Source organism: Trichomycterus rosablanca, chromosome 2 (genome assembly GCF_030014385.1).
Source record: "Trichomycterus rosablanca isolate fTriRos1 chromosome 2, fTriRos1.hap1, whole genome shotgun sequence".
NCBI lineage: Eukaryota > Metazoa > Chordata > Actinopteri > Siluriformes > Trichomycteridae > Trichomycterus > Trichomycterus rosablanca.
This window is the reverse complement of record NC_085989.1, coordinates 9,590,855-9,606,709: the sequence shown is the minus strand read 5'-3', so window position 1 is coordinate 9,606,709 and position 15,855 is coordinate 9,590,855. Positions and strand designations below refer to the sequence as shown.

Here is a 15,855-nt window from a genome sequence, read left to right as displayed (position 1 = left end):
ATAATTTACCGTCACGAAAATATTTTTCCGAGACCGCTCTGCCAGAATTGCATTGAAATGAATTGCTCGTTTCCATGAGAAAGAACAAGCCATTGCTGCGTAAGTGAGCATTCATGGCAACCATAGACTGTGAGTGGTGTGAGACTGCACCTAATGTTTATGTTTATAATATTTGATTACTGCTTGTATATTTGACCAAATTACATGTTTATTACTCAGGTTTAGCTGCTAGATTTTATTTTGAATTACTGTTTGCACTAAATATTTACGGATAAGTTTATTTGAAAAAGTTATTTAAGCTACTACTGTTTTTCTCATTGTCAGCAGCTACATTTTATGTTGAATTGCACTAGATGTTTGCTTGTTTACAGTGTTTGATTACTGATTGTATTGTACCAAGGTATTCGTTTATTCTCAGGTTCTTCCGCTGCTAGATTTTATTTTGAATTACTGTTTACACTACATATTTAAAAAATAAGATAGATTACTGTTTGTGTAACTACTTCAGTTTCAGCTGATACATTTAATTTATTTTTTTATATTTTAAGAAGTTTGCCTTTTTTATTTTGAATTTGAATGCTGTGCCAAGGTCCTGCACAATTGTTTATTATTTTATTGACAAATAAATAGCAGTTCAGTACATTTATATCCGTGTTAATTATATTTTGTTTTGCAAACTTAGTAATGTTTAAGTCAATCCTGATGCCTTACGTCTTTCCCACATGATAAAGTATACGGTTTATTAATTCAACAATGGTATCGGATCGGTATCGGGTATCGACCGATATGCAAAGTATATGTATCGTATCGGTATCGGAACTGAAAAAGTTGGATCGGTGCATCCCTAGTTGCAATTGAACATGACATTGGGTGAAAACTAATAAATTCAAAAATTTTGAATTAAACATTACTTCTTTATCTACAATTTATCTACAATGGTATTATTAACATCTCCCATCTAAATTACTAGTCTGGCCCTGAGAGAAATGTGAGTTCAGTTAAAAAGCTGCATTTTTCCACAAAAGAACAGAATTTTTTCTCCCAGTTTAAAAAGAAGCAATGCTTCTGTGTATCGAATACAACTGAATGAGCTGGAAAAAGAAGTAAAAAGGTTAATAAGCCATTATAAACTATTAATAACTGTGTCACTGTGTGTTCATAAATGTGTTTCAGGATTAAACAACGAAACAAAAACTACATGAACAAAACTGAGGTTTTAATCAGCCATTTACCTAAATCGTACTAGGATTTACACCAGTCTTGCATCAGAGGACCACAAGCTTAGACTGAGCCAGACCTTTAGCACATTCAGCTGCTCTCTCTTCCAGCTCTACTCATCAAATAACCATGCATGGAAAAATGTCCTTCTATTGACAGGGCTCTAGAGTGCGACCAATTTGGTCGCACATGCGACCTAATTTCTCAATGGTGCGACTAAAAAAAATCTCAGGTCGCACCGGTGCGACCAGGCGTCCGAGGGAAAAAAAAAACAACAGACACACATTAGGCCAATAACATGGTCTAAACCAATCAGAGATAGTGAAGGGCGGGACAATATTGTAGCGGTGATATGTGAGCGACATTCAGCTCAGCCAATCAGAATGCAGCACCAGGTTTATACACGTGCGTTCGGACGTTCTGCTGTAAGTTTAGTTTTGTATATGAGACTCGCCGGATGTCCCCAGAATGGAAGTTCGGGTTCTGGAGCTCGGCGGTGTAAAGTGTCGTAACGCTTACTGAAGTCCTGACTAAACAGTTAAAGTGACTCTACCCTGTCGTGTGCCTTTATTCCCACACCTCCACCACCGCACAGCAAAAGACCCGCAGCATCCCCACCGGACAGCGGCTAGGTGAGCCGACCCTCTACAGTAGCAAGGGGCTAATGCTAGCGGTAAAGTGCGGCGATAGTGAAAGTAAAAACACGACAATATTTTCGTTAAGTAAAATATAAAAATAACTAAAAGACCAAAATATATTACAATACATGTAGTCAAAATACGCAGTGAGTGCACCGCAAGCGATTTTGGGAATCTGTGTAAAAGATTCAGTAAAGCCGATAATATAATGCACTGCATTTAAGATTACACTCTAACACACACACAAACATATACATATCATTTTAAATATACACACACATATAAATAGATATACACACATACATACACATTTACTCTATTATTTTTATTATTTTTATAAGTGTGCTATAATTAGTCTGTAATACTATAATTAACTGTAAAGAAGACAGTGGCCGGCAATAGTATATTTGTGACTGGTTCTAATACATTTCGAATTGAAAGGCTGAAAAAGCCCAATGCATCTATAAAACACATTACATGCCACGATAAATGCACTGCCCGAGTGTCCCCCTCTCCCCACTGCCCTTCATTGTCAGGCAGCAGCAAACAGATCATCAGACGAGGCCATGTTGACCAGATTGTTAGTTATTTCCAAGTCAATATTGCCTGTATGGACAGTGATTAAAAAAAAAAAAAAAAAAAGTGAACCTGTAAAACTGCGGTGTTAAATGCGATGCGGTCGAAAATTTGGGTGCACCTAACTTTTGTGCTGGTGCACCTAAGAAAAAAAGTTAGGTGCACCAGTGCAACCAGTGCAAAAAGTTAGTCTAGAGCCCTGATTGACTGCTTCTATTGCTTTTAAGCAACTATTGCCCACCAGTAGCTTAGAATTTAACGTCATGTTTTACACACTGTGGTTACATTCATGACAGGACAGGTAGTCTATGGTTACACAATATTCATCAGTTCAAGTCTTTAATGTTAAACACAGTCATTGACAATTTTGTATCTCCAGTTCACCTCACTTGCATGTCTTTGGACTGTGGGAGGAAACCGAAGCTCCCAGGGGAAACCCACAGAAACACGGGGAGAACATGCAAACTCCACAGAGAAAGAACCCAGACCGCTCCACCTAGAAATCAAAACCAAGACCTTCTTGCCAGGAAGCGACAGTGTTACCCATTAGGGCTGGGCGATATGGATCAAAAGTAATATCTCGATATTTTTTCGCTGAACCACGATATACGATATATATCTCGATATTTTGTCATCCCACAAGGTAATAACAAAAAGACACTTCTGAGACAAAGCTACATGTTCCAAATTTTTTACAGGCACTTTTATTAATATTCATGTTGGGGAAGCTTCACACAAGAACGATTTTTCCTTAAAAAAAAAAAAAAAAAAAAAAAGAACTATTCTAAGAAAAAGTTTGTTGTTGATGTGAATTACAAATATATTGTCTGGCCCTTTAAGAATGTTAAGTGCACTATAGGGCACAGTGAGCGAGTGTGTAGGGAATATATTAGAATTGTGCTTATGTTTTTGTGTTGTTTTGCGCTGAGCTTGTGTGACATTAAAAGTAGCGTTCTCGTTACGGCGGTGGGGAGGGGCGAGTTGTGTTCAGTGAGGGAGAGAGGCGGGGCAGGAGAACATGTGCAGAGACAAACTGGGAGAAGAGAAAGACGAACTGTCGGATCTAACTGGAACCAACATCTATATCGATATATGCGATATTGTCTTATATTATATCGCGTATGAAAATATATCGATATTTTATAAAATCTCGATATATCGCCCAGCCCTACTACCCATCGAGTCATTGTGCCGATACTGATAACCTCACACTAATACTTTGAGATTAATATACAACAGAACTACTGGTCATCAAAAAACTTTTACCACTGTGCAATAGAAAGTATCCTGACCAGCAGTATCACAGTCTGGTATGGGAACTGCACTGTTGCTAACCGCAAGGCACTGCAACGAGCCTACTGAAAACGGCCCAGCGCATCACAGGGACTCCACTTCCACCCATTGGGGACGTCCAGAGGAAACGCTGTCTGCGTCGAGCTCGCAGCATTCTTAAGGACTCCTCCCACCCTGCACACAGACTATTTGCCCTTCTGGCAGGCGCTTCAGGAGCCTCCGGACAAGGACTACTACATTGAGGAACAGCTTTTTCCCCCAGAGCTGCTTGACACAAAATGAAAATTCACACCGTTCTCATTTTCCATGACACATTTACACCAGTGTGTTCGAAAACCTAGGGAGCTGCCTCGCTGTCTTACTACCTACATAAGCAGCTGCCTCAGTAGAGAGGATTCTAATAAGACATTGACTTATAAGGGAGGTTATTCGAAAGCGCTACTTAGCGATTCCATCGGGTTTCGCGTTTAGCATCTTGCCATTAAAACCAATAGAATGAGGTGGGACAGCGCTAACATGTCAGTATAACATCTCGATTCGTGTACAGAAAACTGTTACATTTGCTGACAAGCCCAAACTTGCAAATAAAAACACTCAATAAAAAAAAAAAATCAATAATTATTTATTTACGTTTGAAAATAACTTTGTCCGCACCGTCAACCATGTTTATTTTTCTGTGAGAGAAGAGATGCCGCAATGAATTCTGGGATTGCCTTCATCACTAAGGACTAGAGATGGAACGATCGATCGGCTATGAATCGGTATCGGCCGATTTTTTATCAAAATATGCTATCGGCGATCGGCCGATATTTCCTAAATGTAGCCGATCCGATCGTGTGATATATAAAGACCATGTTAAGTTAACAGCTCAGTGGATTGATCCAGACTTTGAGCTACAAAGCACCAACCATCGCATCAAAATTTGTCAACAATCGTACAGAAACCATCGTGAAAGCTCTTCACGACTTAAAATAACATCATTAACGTTGTGCATCATACATACGATGTAATTTTGCTGATTGTAATATTTACTTTAAAAAGATAATTCAACCCGGTCACATCTGAGTCGATTCTATCAGCACGTTATATAAACTCCTTGCTTGTGATGTAGATGAGAACAGAAAACGTTACAGAGCCAATCAGAGGCAAAAGTTTATTCATTACCAAATTCGTTAGTTCAGGATCATCTGCTGAACTTTTAGGATCATCAGAAAACTTTTAGCTCCTTAGACGTAACGAGTCTGACTCGGTTACCGCTCTGTGGTAATAGCAGTTTAATTGAGCTTTTTAATGTAAGAGAGTCACACAGAATGTTCTGTAGTAGCTGGTGTTTATTTAAAACCACGACATTTAATTAATAACAGTAAACACGGAGAGATGACTGAGAAGAGAGACTTACGCTTCGCATAAAATGAATCGACTCCTGAATCACTTACAGTATATCGATACTGTGAACAGAGCGTCTCTCTTAAAGACACGCACGCACGCACGCACGCGCGCTGCTCCGGTTTATCTTCACTGTAAGGCTCTTTTTAAGGTTTTTTCAGACTGAACCGGATAACATTATTAAACCTGCGTGTGGTCAGTTAGACTAATGAAATATGTCTGATGTTGTTGTTTGATGTACTTTATTTACTGCTAAATTTGCAAACCCCCCCCCCCCCCCCTTCCCGAGTACAAAGATGTAGCTTGTCAATCTTTTGTATCCCTTGTAGGCACCACCCTTTTTTTTTTTTACAGATGAGCCCCTTATTTAGAGTAAGATACATGCATTATTAATATTAATAATAATGTGGTGAAAATTCGCCGTACAATAGCTGTCCCTGTGCTCTGACCCCAGCTTACAAACAAGCTGGGATATGTGAAAAAAGAATTTTACTGTACTGTACACATGTATATATAACGGTGTTCTTCTCTTGTAGACATGAAAAGAAGTTGTAGGCTACTGCCATGCTATGAACTCTATAAATACTCCGCCACTAGTGCAGACGCCCCAACCACACAGCAGAAGTCACACTTGTACAGTGGAAATAAAGCCCATTCCACCTACCTACTTCACAGCCAACTATGCCTATTTGGACATCCGGCCTGGGGTTCGCATTTAAGCGCTCCAGAGCTCAGCGGTGGTGATAAAAGCTCCACGCACATCCACATTCTGAGAGGCACCACTGGGAGTATTAAGAGAAACTAAAGGTGCAGCAGCAGACATGGCTGGAGCAAAATCTTGTCCACAGGCCTTAACAATCTTGACAGAACAACAAAGAAAATCCACCATGGTATTGCAAAAGACTTGCAGAATGACATAATGCAGTGTTTCCCAACCACTGTGCCGCGGCACATAGGTGTGCCGTGAGAAATCATCAGGTGTGCCGTGGAAGATTATCCAATTTGGTACTCTAAGCGAGCGCCGTGTAGTGACAGGCAGAACAATTACACTCTCTTCCACTAGAGGGCAGTACAACAATACTTTTTGTGACTTTTTTTGTGATATGCCTTGTGATTTTTCTTATGTGAAATATGTGCCGTGAGTCAAAAAGGTTGGGAAACACTGACCTAATGAATGCTCAGTTAAATGTTTTAGTTAACAATTATACCCGATTGTCGATTACGATTTTTTTTGTTTTTGTATAATGCAATTAAAATAAGACTCAAATTTCTTTTTTTGCATTGTAATTAAAGGCTGCAGAAGTGCAAAAATAGTAACAGCACCACCTATAATTATCCTTTTAAGAGACTCAAACTTTATAACAATAATGATATCACAATAATTAACAATAATTAAAACAAAATAGATCTAAATTATCTATATCCTTATCTATCTATATCTAAGAATAGCTCACAAACAACTTTTATTTTAAATAATGTTCAGCAGAACCTCCTTACATTAGGAAAAAAACTACAAAAAGTTCTTTACAGGTTTCTTAAAAGGAACACGAGCCTGTACTTTGCTGTTTCCACCACTGAGTGAGTCTGTATCAGTATCTACACTGGGGGGCATCATGTGATCACTCAGCTCAGCTTTTATTTTGTCCTCTTGTGATTTGGGGGGTGGATACAACATTTTAAACATTTAAGGATGTGTAATGTGTCATTTTAGTCCCATAAAACTTTCAAACTGTATAGACCACTATTATGTGTCGTAGAATGATTCGATTCTATTGAACAGCCCTTTAAGCCAAAATAAAGGAACCGATTCACGCATTTGGGAGTCGTTACATACAAACGGCTCTTTAAAAGGGACCGAGACAAAAGATTCGACTCCCTATCGCAGAATTCACTGCAGCAGTTTCCCAGACGCGATTTTTTTACTCAGTAACGGATGTGATTTAAAATGTAGAGAATTACAATTCTTAGTACAAAACTTACTTAAGTAAAAGTAAAATTACAGGCTGTAAAATCTACTTTAAAAAGTACAAGTACACAAAAAAAAAAAATGTATTTTGATTCGGTTCAGCGGTGTTTGATTCAGTGAATCTTAATTAAACTCTTCTGTTTGTGTCTCGTTTTGCCGATCGTATTTGCGCTTCTTATTACTGAATCTAACCGTTACCGTGTATAATCCTTGTTGTCTTCCGTTTACTGTTTTGGTTTTCGCTGGTTTTGGACTCTACCTGATTTTGTACCCTGTTTTCGCCCTTTTTATATCAAACTTTCCCTGATTTATATTCCGCGAGCGTCTGGTCAGATTCTGCTTCGTGACGTTGGTATTTTAATTAAAATATAAAGTATGTAAACAATCGCGATTGTCACATTCTAACATCGGGTGAAAACGTTCATGCGAATTAACCGAATTAATCGTGAAAATCGCCCAGCCCCAAGTGGCAACTGTAATATCACTTATTATTATGGCCGAAGTCCACGCTACATCACTTTTGACTAAAAAGCAAGGAATTTGGATGGGCCTGCAGAGTTCTGGGGGACAAACTTATGGAGTTACAAATCAAAACTGGACCTGGCCATATGGAGTCAAGCATGGAGGTGTGTCGGTGATATTGAACTGGCAGTTTTACTGTCTACTTGGCATTACGAGGGGAAATTCTGCCTTCTGTTGTGGAATTAACCCTTGGTAATAATTCCAGCAAGACAATGATCCCAAGCATACTTTCAAGTCAAACAAAGCTTGGACAATAAAATCAGTCATGGAATGGCATCTTAGTCTCCGATCTTTGGTGGGATTTAAAGAAGGCATTTGCGGAACAAAAGCCATCAAACCTCTACGAGCTGGATGCTTACTTGTTACTCATAATGTAAATATGACCTTAATCTAATGACATTATTTACATGACCATGAGTAGCTTGTAATATAGACATTTCAGTGTAATATTTACCGTACATTTACTCAAATAAGATATCACCTAACTACAAACAACTGGACTGAAGGCAGGACAGTTAAGCTCATACATTCAGTGTCTACAAAGCCACACTGTTGTAGTGCATGCAGAATGAGACCAGGAAGCGCACCGTGCTAAGCAATGGTGGTTTTCTGAAGTACTCAGGGCTCAAGTGACTATATTTATTATAGTAGCATGGATGGCACGGTGGCTCACGGCAAGAAGGTCCCGGGTTCGATCCCCAGGTGGGGCGGTCCGGGCCCTTTCTGTGTGGAGTTTGCATGTTCTCCCCGTGTTTTTGCATAAGTTTCCTCCGGTCCAAAGACATGCAAGTGAGGTGAATTAGAGATACAAAATTGTCCATGACTGTGTTTGACGTTAAAACTTGTGAACTGATGAATCTTGTGTAACCAGTAACTACCGTTTCTGTCATGAATGTAACCACAGCGTGTAAAACATGATGTTAAAATCTTATTAAATAAATATATCAGTAGCATCACAATTTATCTTCCAATGCCGACTGAGGGCTCGAAAGGCAAACACATTCTTTGATGTCAGACTTGCCCTATACAATTCATATTATCGTTTTTCCATAGCATGGTAGATGATTCCGTCACCTGTTACCAATTCGCCTGCTTATTGTGAGATGTTGCAAGGCAGTGAGAGTTTGTTTGTTTATTAGGATTTTAATGTCATGTTTTACACCTAGGTTACATTCATGACAGAAACGGTAGTTACTCATTACACAAGGTTCATCAGTTCACAGGGTTATATGGACAATTTTGTATATCCAATTCACCTCACTTGCGTGTCTTTGGACTGTGGGAGGAAACTGGAGCTCCCGGAGGAAACCCACACAAACACAGGGAGAACATGCAAACTTCACACATAAAGGACCCGGACCGCCACACCTGGGGATCGAACCCAGGACCTTCTTGCTGTGAGGCGACAGTGCTTCCCACTTAGCCACCGTGGCAAGGTAGTGAGCGTAACTTGAATATTCTATAAACTTTTTTTACACTATCCCAACTCTTGAGTGAGTTACATGCATCAAATTTACAATGTGAATAATCAAGTAGGTCTGACATGTTATTAAGTAATTACTTTTGTCTGTTAAACAATGAAATCCCATTTACATTATTTTATAAACAAGAAAGCTATTACACAATATAAGATGTACATAAATAAAAAATAGCAGTGTTTAAAAGTGGAAACCATAACCTATTTTATTCAGTCATCTGTTTTTCATAAAGTACATCAAAACCAGCTCATTTAAACAGCAGAATATAAAAACCATTAAAGAATAAGGTTCAATTCCGTTACAAAAAATTATATAACAATGAAAGACAACATAAAATAAACATAAAATAATTCAAACCCATAATTAAACACCTGACTGACGCCAGGGATGAGGACTTGAGTCTGCAACTAAAGTCCGAGTCACATGTAAGTCGCACACACAGCGACTTCAGACTCGACTCGAGACTCGCAAAAAAATGACTCATAAACAACAAGAGTCCCTAGCACCAGAATGTGTTAACATTAGTTACGTGTGACAATTTATATGTATATATGTATACTGTACATACATCTAACAACTGAGTAACATAAGGCCTAACGAAGCTTGCATAGAACAGAGCAGGTTTTGGAGGTGGTTGTGTAAGAATGCTGTCAAACAAGAGTGGTCAACGGTCAAAGAAACAAACCAGACAAGATCAATATTTTGTCAAGCATGTGTAAGACTATCAGACATGTTAAATAAATCAATACAATGTGTAAATTGTCCAGTTCGAGGCTCGATTGTGCTATATAAATCTTAAAATCACCAAGAAAAACATTTCGGCCAAATCTAGGTACGAATAATATAGTCATTTAAATAAATCATTAATAAGTCTAGGTCTTTTGCGAGAAGACCCACAATACACGAATGAGTGAGCTATTCCTAGACCGATGCTATTTTTTTTTTTAACTCATTGGTGCTAGGAGTAGTTCAACTCTGGAAGTTAAAGCCATTGCTCTGTATTTTTGTAAGTCCTCATTTCTATACACCGCCAAATGAAAAAGCACAATACCCAGAAAACCAAAGGACCAACCTGAATATCTGAGAAAGCCAGGCTTACTTAAAGAAACAGAGAGGTGTACAGAGAGGTGTAGCCTGCAAAGGCTAAAAGAAACCATTACTTCTTACTGGGAAACTTCTTACAAACACAGAACCTGTGCTGCATGGAACCCACTTTACCAGCTGTGCCACAATTTCCTAAAGGTATTAATGGATGACGCCCTGCCATATATTGATACCCAATCAATTAAGAATGAAAATGCCTTAAGAATGCCTTTATTTGTCACATATACAGGTGTACAGTACAAAGAAATTCTTGTTTTTGGAAGCTGGGGTCAGAGCACAGGGTCAGCCACTGTACGGCGCCCCTGGAGCCGAGAGGGTTAAGAGCCTTGCTCAAAGACCCAACAGTGGCAGCATGGCAGAGCCGGGATTCAAACTGCCAACCTTTCGATTGATAGCCCAAAGCTCTACATGCTAGGCTACCACTGTCCCGATGCAATTGGTACAAAGGCTACCATACATACGAAGTTGTGACATGGCAGTCTTTGAATTTCAGTGATTTTTGATCTGCAACTGCTTTTAATAAGATGCAAGTTCCTCGAATTTAGATCTATATAACTTGTACCCTGTGTAAAGTCCACAAGCCCGTTTCATGGTATAAGAATGTATTAGTGTTCAAGGCATGAGCTAACTTGCTTTATGGTCCATTTATTAGGATTTTAACATCCTGTTTTACACACTGGTTACATTCATGACAGATTTATCAGTTTAGTCAAGTTAAGTTTTAAGTTTTAATGTCAAACACAATCATGGACAATTTTGTATCTCCAATTTACCTCACTTGCAAGTCATTGGACTGTGAGAGGAAACCGGAGCACCCGGAGGAAACCCACACAGACACGAGGAGAACATGCAAACTTCACACAGAAAGGACCCGGACCGCTCAACCTGGGAATCAAACACAGGATCTTCTTGCGGTGAGGCGACAGTGCTACCCACTTAACCACCGTGATGCCTATTGCAGGTATAACATTTGGAGTGTATTGTTTAGGGATGTCCCGATCACGTTTTTTTGTTCCCGATCCCGATCATTAATTTTGAGTGATATTTTCTAGATAAGAACTAGAGATGCATGAGTACCGATACTGGTTATACCACGCTCATTAACTCGTACTCGAACTCGCAAACGAGGCTCCGATACTAAACATCCGATACCGTGTGCCTAATGCACGTTGCTGCGTTAAGTGTGAACTACCCAACAACTCGATCCGACCGACCGGATCAAGTTTTCTAGCGCGTCAGATATCTGATCCGAGTTGTGCGACTGGGAATGAGTGACATGTCGAACATCCAGTGAGAACGCAGGATACGGCGTGAGGGGAAACGCAGGAGAGGAGTGTAAACAGTTGGGACAGGGGCTTAATTAATATAGTTTATATCAGAAAACACTGGCACACACACGTTTTACAGTATTTCTGATTTGATCGTCCTCTACAAAACAAAACACCCACGCTGCATTGAAAAATTATTAATTAACCTCCAGCTTACTATAGAATAATCCATACTGTTCGTGTTGCCAAATCCACTCAGATTCATTTATTTTTCCTCTTTGATTTTACGCTGCACATCAGCGCACAAACACTTTGATCACTCGCTACTTGTTGACGTGCATTTTTGGACGTGGTATCATTAAACTTCTCGTCACTTCTCACGTGTGTTTTTGTAAAAGAAAAAGAAAAAAAAGGGAGACCAGAGAAGCTCGCCTGCGATACCAGTTGGTGATGGATCGTGTAGTGTGAAACCCCCCTATCGCCGATCAGTCGTGTAGTGTGAAATACACACCGACTGAAAGACTCCCGAGTGCAAAAGATTCAGTCGTGTAGTGTGAACTGTACAGCGACCCGGCAAATCAGAAAGTCGTGTAGTGTGAACTGTACAGCGACCTGACCACTTGGAAAGTCGTTTAGTGTGAACTTGGCAGAGTTTTCATCGCCGAGCGAATGCCGAGTTGCTCCCGAGCCAGAAAATCAGGGCAAAAATCGTGTAGTGTGAACTAGGCATAAGTGTAAGCGCTCGGCGACCGGATCGAGTTTTCTAGCATGTCAGATATCTGATCCAATAGGTATTGGTATCGGTATCGGCAAGTACAAAAATACATGTACTTGTACTCGGTTGGGAAAAAATGGTATCGATGCATCCCTAATAAGAACTGGATAATACTGTTCACACAGTGCACACTTCAAGTACATTACAGTTATTCAAATTAATCCCCTGTATATGTTTAACAACTGAATAGCTCTGCAGTGCTGTAGGAAAAAAATTGCCTGCATCCAAGCTATTGCTTAATGTTCTTTTATTTCTACAAAATAAAAGTAAACAATCTTAGTGCAGCATTGTAGTAGTACAACTAGAACACTCAAAATAAAGTGAAGGTTCTTTTTGAGGAAAATCATTATGAGCCACCGTACTTGTAGGCGTGTTGTAACTAAGCCAATCAGAGTGCTTGATACTGAGATGTCGTTCAGTCTTGTAACTCGTGCTGTATGTTATGCTCCTTTCATACTCGGAGTAAAAGTTATTGTTTTGTAAACCGGGGTGATCCTTGACTCGCACACCATATAAATAGTAAAATTCTACAGTAATGAACGCAGCTCTGCTCCTACCGCCTCGTGAAACGCTTGCAGTGCAGACATTACACTTCACTGTTGACCGCTAACGTAAAACAAAGGATCGGGCTTAGTAAAGCCGATACCGATCAGTTAAAAAAAATCCCTAGTATTTTTCACATTCTGGTGATGCCCTAGATATCTCACGTTGCTAACCAAACCCGATCATGCCAGTTCCTCCACTAAAACGCCAGAAAGATTCGGCCATTCTGCTCTATGGAAGCCTCTCAGATTTTTGTCCAATCTCTTACCATTTCAAAGCTGGACAACTGCAGCTCCTTTCTGGTAGGTCTTCTCATGCCCACTATCAGACCCCAAAGACTGACTGGTCTTCAACCAAAACAGGTGCTGCCACATCTTGCCACTGGCTTGCTGTTAAAACAATTATGCTTGCCCACAAAGCCAAACCCTGACCAAACCCTGACCTACCTCAGAGAACTTTTAAACCTGATTCTGTACCACCTATACTCTTCAAGCCTTAAGTCTGGCTCGTCTTGATCCATCCTTTCGTAGGTCAGGGCAACCCTCACAGCCAGTGTCAATCGAGGGGAGTGATGTGGAGGTGGTCAAGACCTACAAATTCCTCGGGGTGCATCTGGATGACGAACTGGACTGGTCAGCTAACACAGACATCTTGTACCGGAAATGACAGAGCCGTCTCTACTTCCTAAGAAGGCTGAGGTCCTTTAACATTTGAAGGAAACTTCTCCACATGTTTTATCAGTCTTTGGTTGCCAGTGTTCTTTTTTTATGCTGGGGAGGCAGTATTAAGAAGAAGCACGAAGCACGGCTGGACAAACTGATCAGCCGTGCTGGGGCAGTGGTCGGCATTGAACTGGAATCTCTGGTGACTGTGGCTGAAAGAAGGACACTAAGCAAACTCCACTCCATCATGGACAATGTGAACAACCCCCTGCACACGGTCGTCATAAAACAGAGGAGTATGTTCATTGACAGACTGCCGTCACTGAGCTGCTCCACGGACAGACTAAAAAGGTCATTCGTCCCCAGAGCCATTAGGCTATATAACTCCAGCATTCGTGGACAACGGGAGATCACTAAGGACTGAGCGTATATACATTTTCAGCATTTAGCAGACGCTTTTATCCAAAGCGACTTACACAATGAGCTACTGAGGGTTAAGGGCCTTGCTCAGGGACCCAACAGTGGCAACTTGGTGGTGGTGGGGCTTGAACCGGCAACCTTCTGTTTACTAGTCCAGTACCTTAACCACTGAGCTATCACTGCCCTAGTATGAATAAGTATATTCATACACACGCATATGTATGCTAATGTATATAAGGCTATATTGGCCCAATCCAAAGTGCAATACTCATCACTTATCACTGTATATTTAATCTATATTTAATCTGGACCATGTACTGTATACTTGGAACTGCACCTTCCTGCACTTTTAATTCCATTTGTTTATTTTGTTTATTTACACTTAATCCATCCACATCATAAATAAATAACTGCTCTGTAGTTATGCAATATATGTAAAACTCAGGTTACCTTCAATCTGTGGAAGTGTTTGTACTTTTTCAAAATTATATTGTTGTAATTTTTTTTAGTGTGTATTTGATTTTATGTACAATGCTACTGGGACTCTAATTTCCTTTGGGATCAATAAAGTATCTATCTATCTATCTGTCAGAACTCAAGGAAGACAGGCATCAAGGATCTTCTCTGTACTAGCACCAATGTGGTGGAATGAACTTTGTATTTTAAAAATGTGCTCTTTATCTCAAAGGTTAAGTCAAAACTGAGGGAAACTTGAAAATTGCTGCCCATTGCGTCCTCTAGATGGCAGAAACAATTGTTACTTAGAGATGGACTTATTTAAAAAAAAATGTATTTCATATAATTTAATTTGTTATTTATTGACTTTTTTGTACTTTGGTAGACTTGGTCCTCTGGAGCCTGTCAACCTAAAAACGAAGCATCAATAATAGAACAACACTGCTCAATTTCAACTAGCCCAGTTAGCTAGCACTCTACTGCTACCTACTCTCCCCCAGGTGTTAGCCAAGGCAGGCAGCTTAAATTACATTTAAATTAATCATGTAAGCTTATAAACAAGCTAACATTAGACTACAATTGCCCAAATCCTTCTTTGCTTCTCAATATCTAGCCTCAAGGCTAGCATGCTAACTCATAAACCAACTAGGCAGATAGCAACAGCAACTCGTAGCGACTTAGCAGCAAACGCTTTGACGCTTTTTTGGGTTGTGTCCCAAATCGCACACTACAGCACTAAATAGTCTGCTAGATGGGAACACCGGCAAGGGTGATGTTGCATAGCATTCAGTACTCAACGTGCGCATTGGGACGCAGCCGCTTATGTCGCGTAAGCCAACACCAGAACAACCTCCTTAACGCTTAAAACATACATAGCTATGCTATGCTAGGCTAGGCTATCCCGTTAGCCCGTGTGTGACTGTTAGCTGTGTGCTGTAGTTAAGTTAGTTAGCATTAGCCCAACTGCTACTCACATTTGCGCACCCGCTTGAGCCAGCTCCTCACGATCACACTGTGGTATTTCTTGTTCTCTATGCACCAGCTGGATAATCCTTGGATGGACTCCATTGTGTTTGTAAGTCCCTGAAGACGGCGGTCTAAAGCAGACTCGAATGCCGCAGCAGAACCGCGGCTATTGCCGCTCACCGCTTCACTTCCAGCCGCCATTTTAAACAGCAGCAAAAGCAGAGCGGGTCTCTGGTGGCTGTTTGGCTCAACTACAGCTGCAGCCGCCATTAAAGGTGATGGTGCACTTTTAATACACTGGGTGGCACTGTGGACCAGTTTAGGCTCAACGGTCGTTTTTATTATTATTTTATCTGTTCATTAAACGATTTATCCTGGTCAAGGTCACGGTAGGTCCAGTGGCACCCGAAAAAAATCATGGAACCGTGCCATAGAATCGTGGCAGTTGTAGCCTGGCGGTTAAGGTACTGGACTAGTAAGCAGAAGGTTTCTACTGCTGGGCCCTTGAGCAAGGCCCTCCCTTAGCGGATGCTTTTATCCAAAGCGACAATACAATGCAAGCAATTAAAGGTTAAGAATCTTGC

The 15,855-nt window shown here is 40.3% G+C and overlaps 1 protein-coding gene across 2 annotated transcripts in view; it reads right to left on the bottom strand.

The window, feature by feature from the left end:
• rprd2a (regulation of nuclear pre-mRNA domain containing 2a) overlaps nt 1–15,472 on the bottom strand; it is a 36,285-nt gene extending 20,813 nt beyond the window's left edge. For both annotated transcript variants that reach the window (XM_063010975.1, XM_063010983.1), the window contains exon 1: nt 15,280–15,472. In XM_063010975.1, coding sequence (XP_062867045.1) covers nt 15,280–15,472 — 193 coding nt within the window. The remainder of the gene's footprint in view (nt 1–15,279) is intronic.
• Nucleotides 15,473–15,855: the final 383 nt, after the last annotated feature.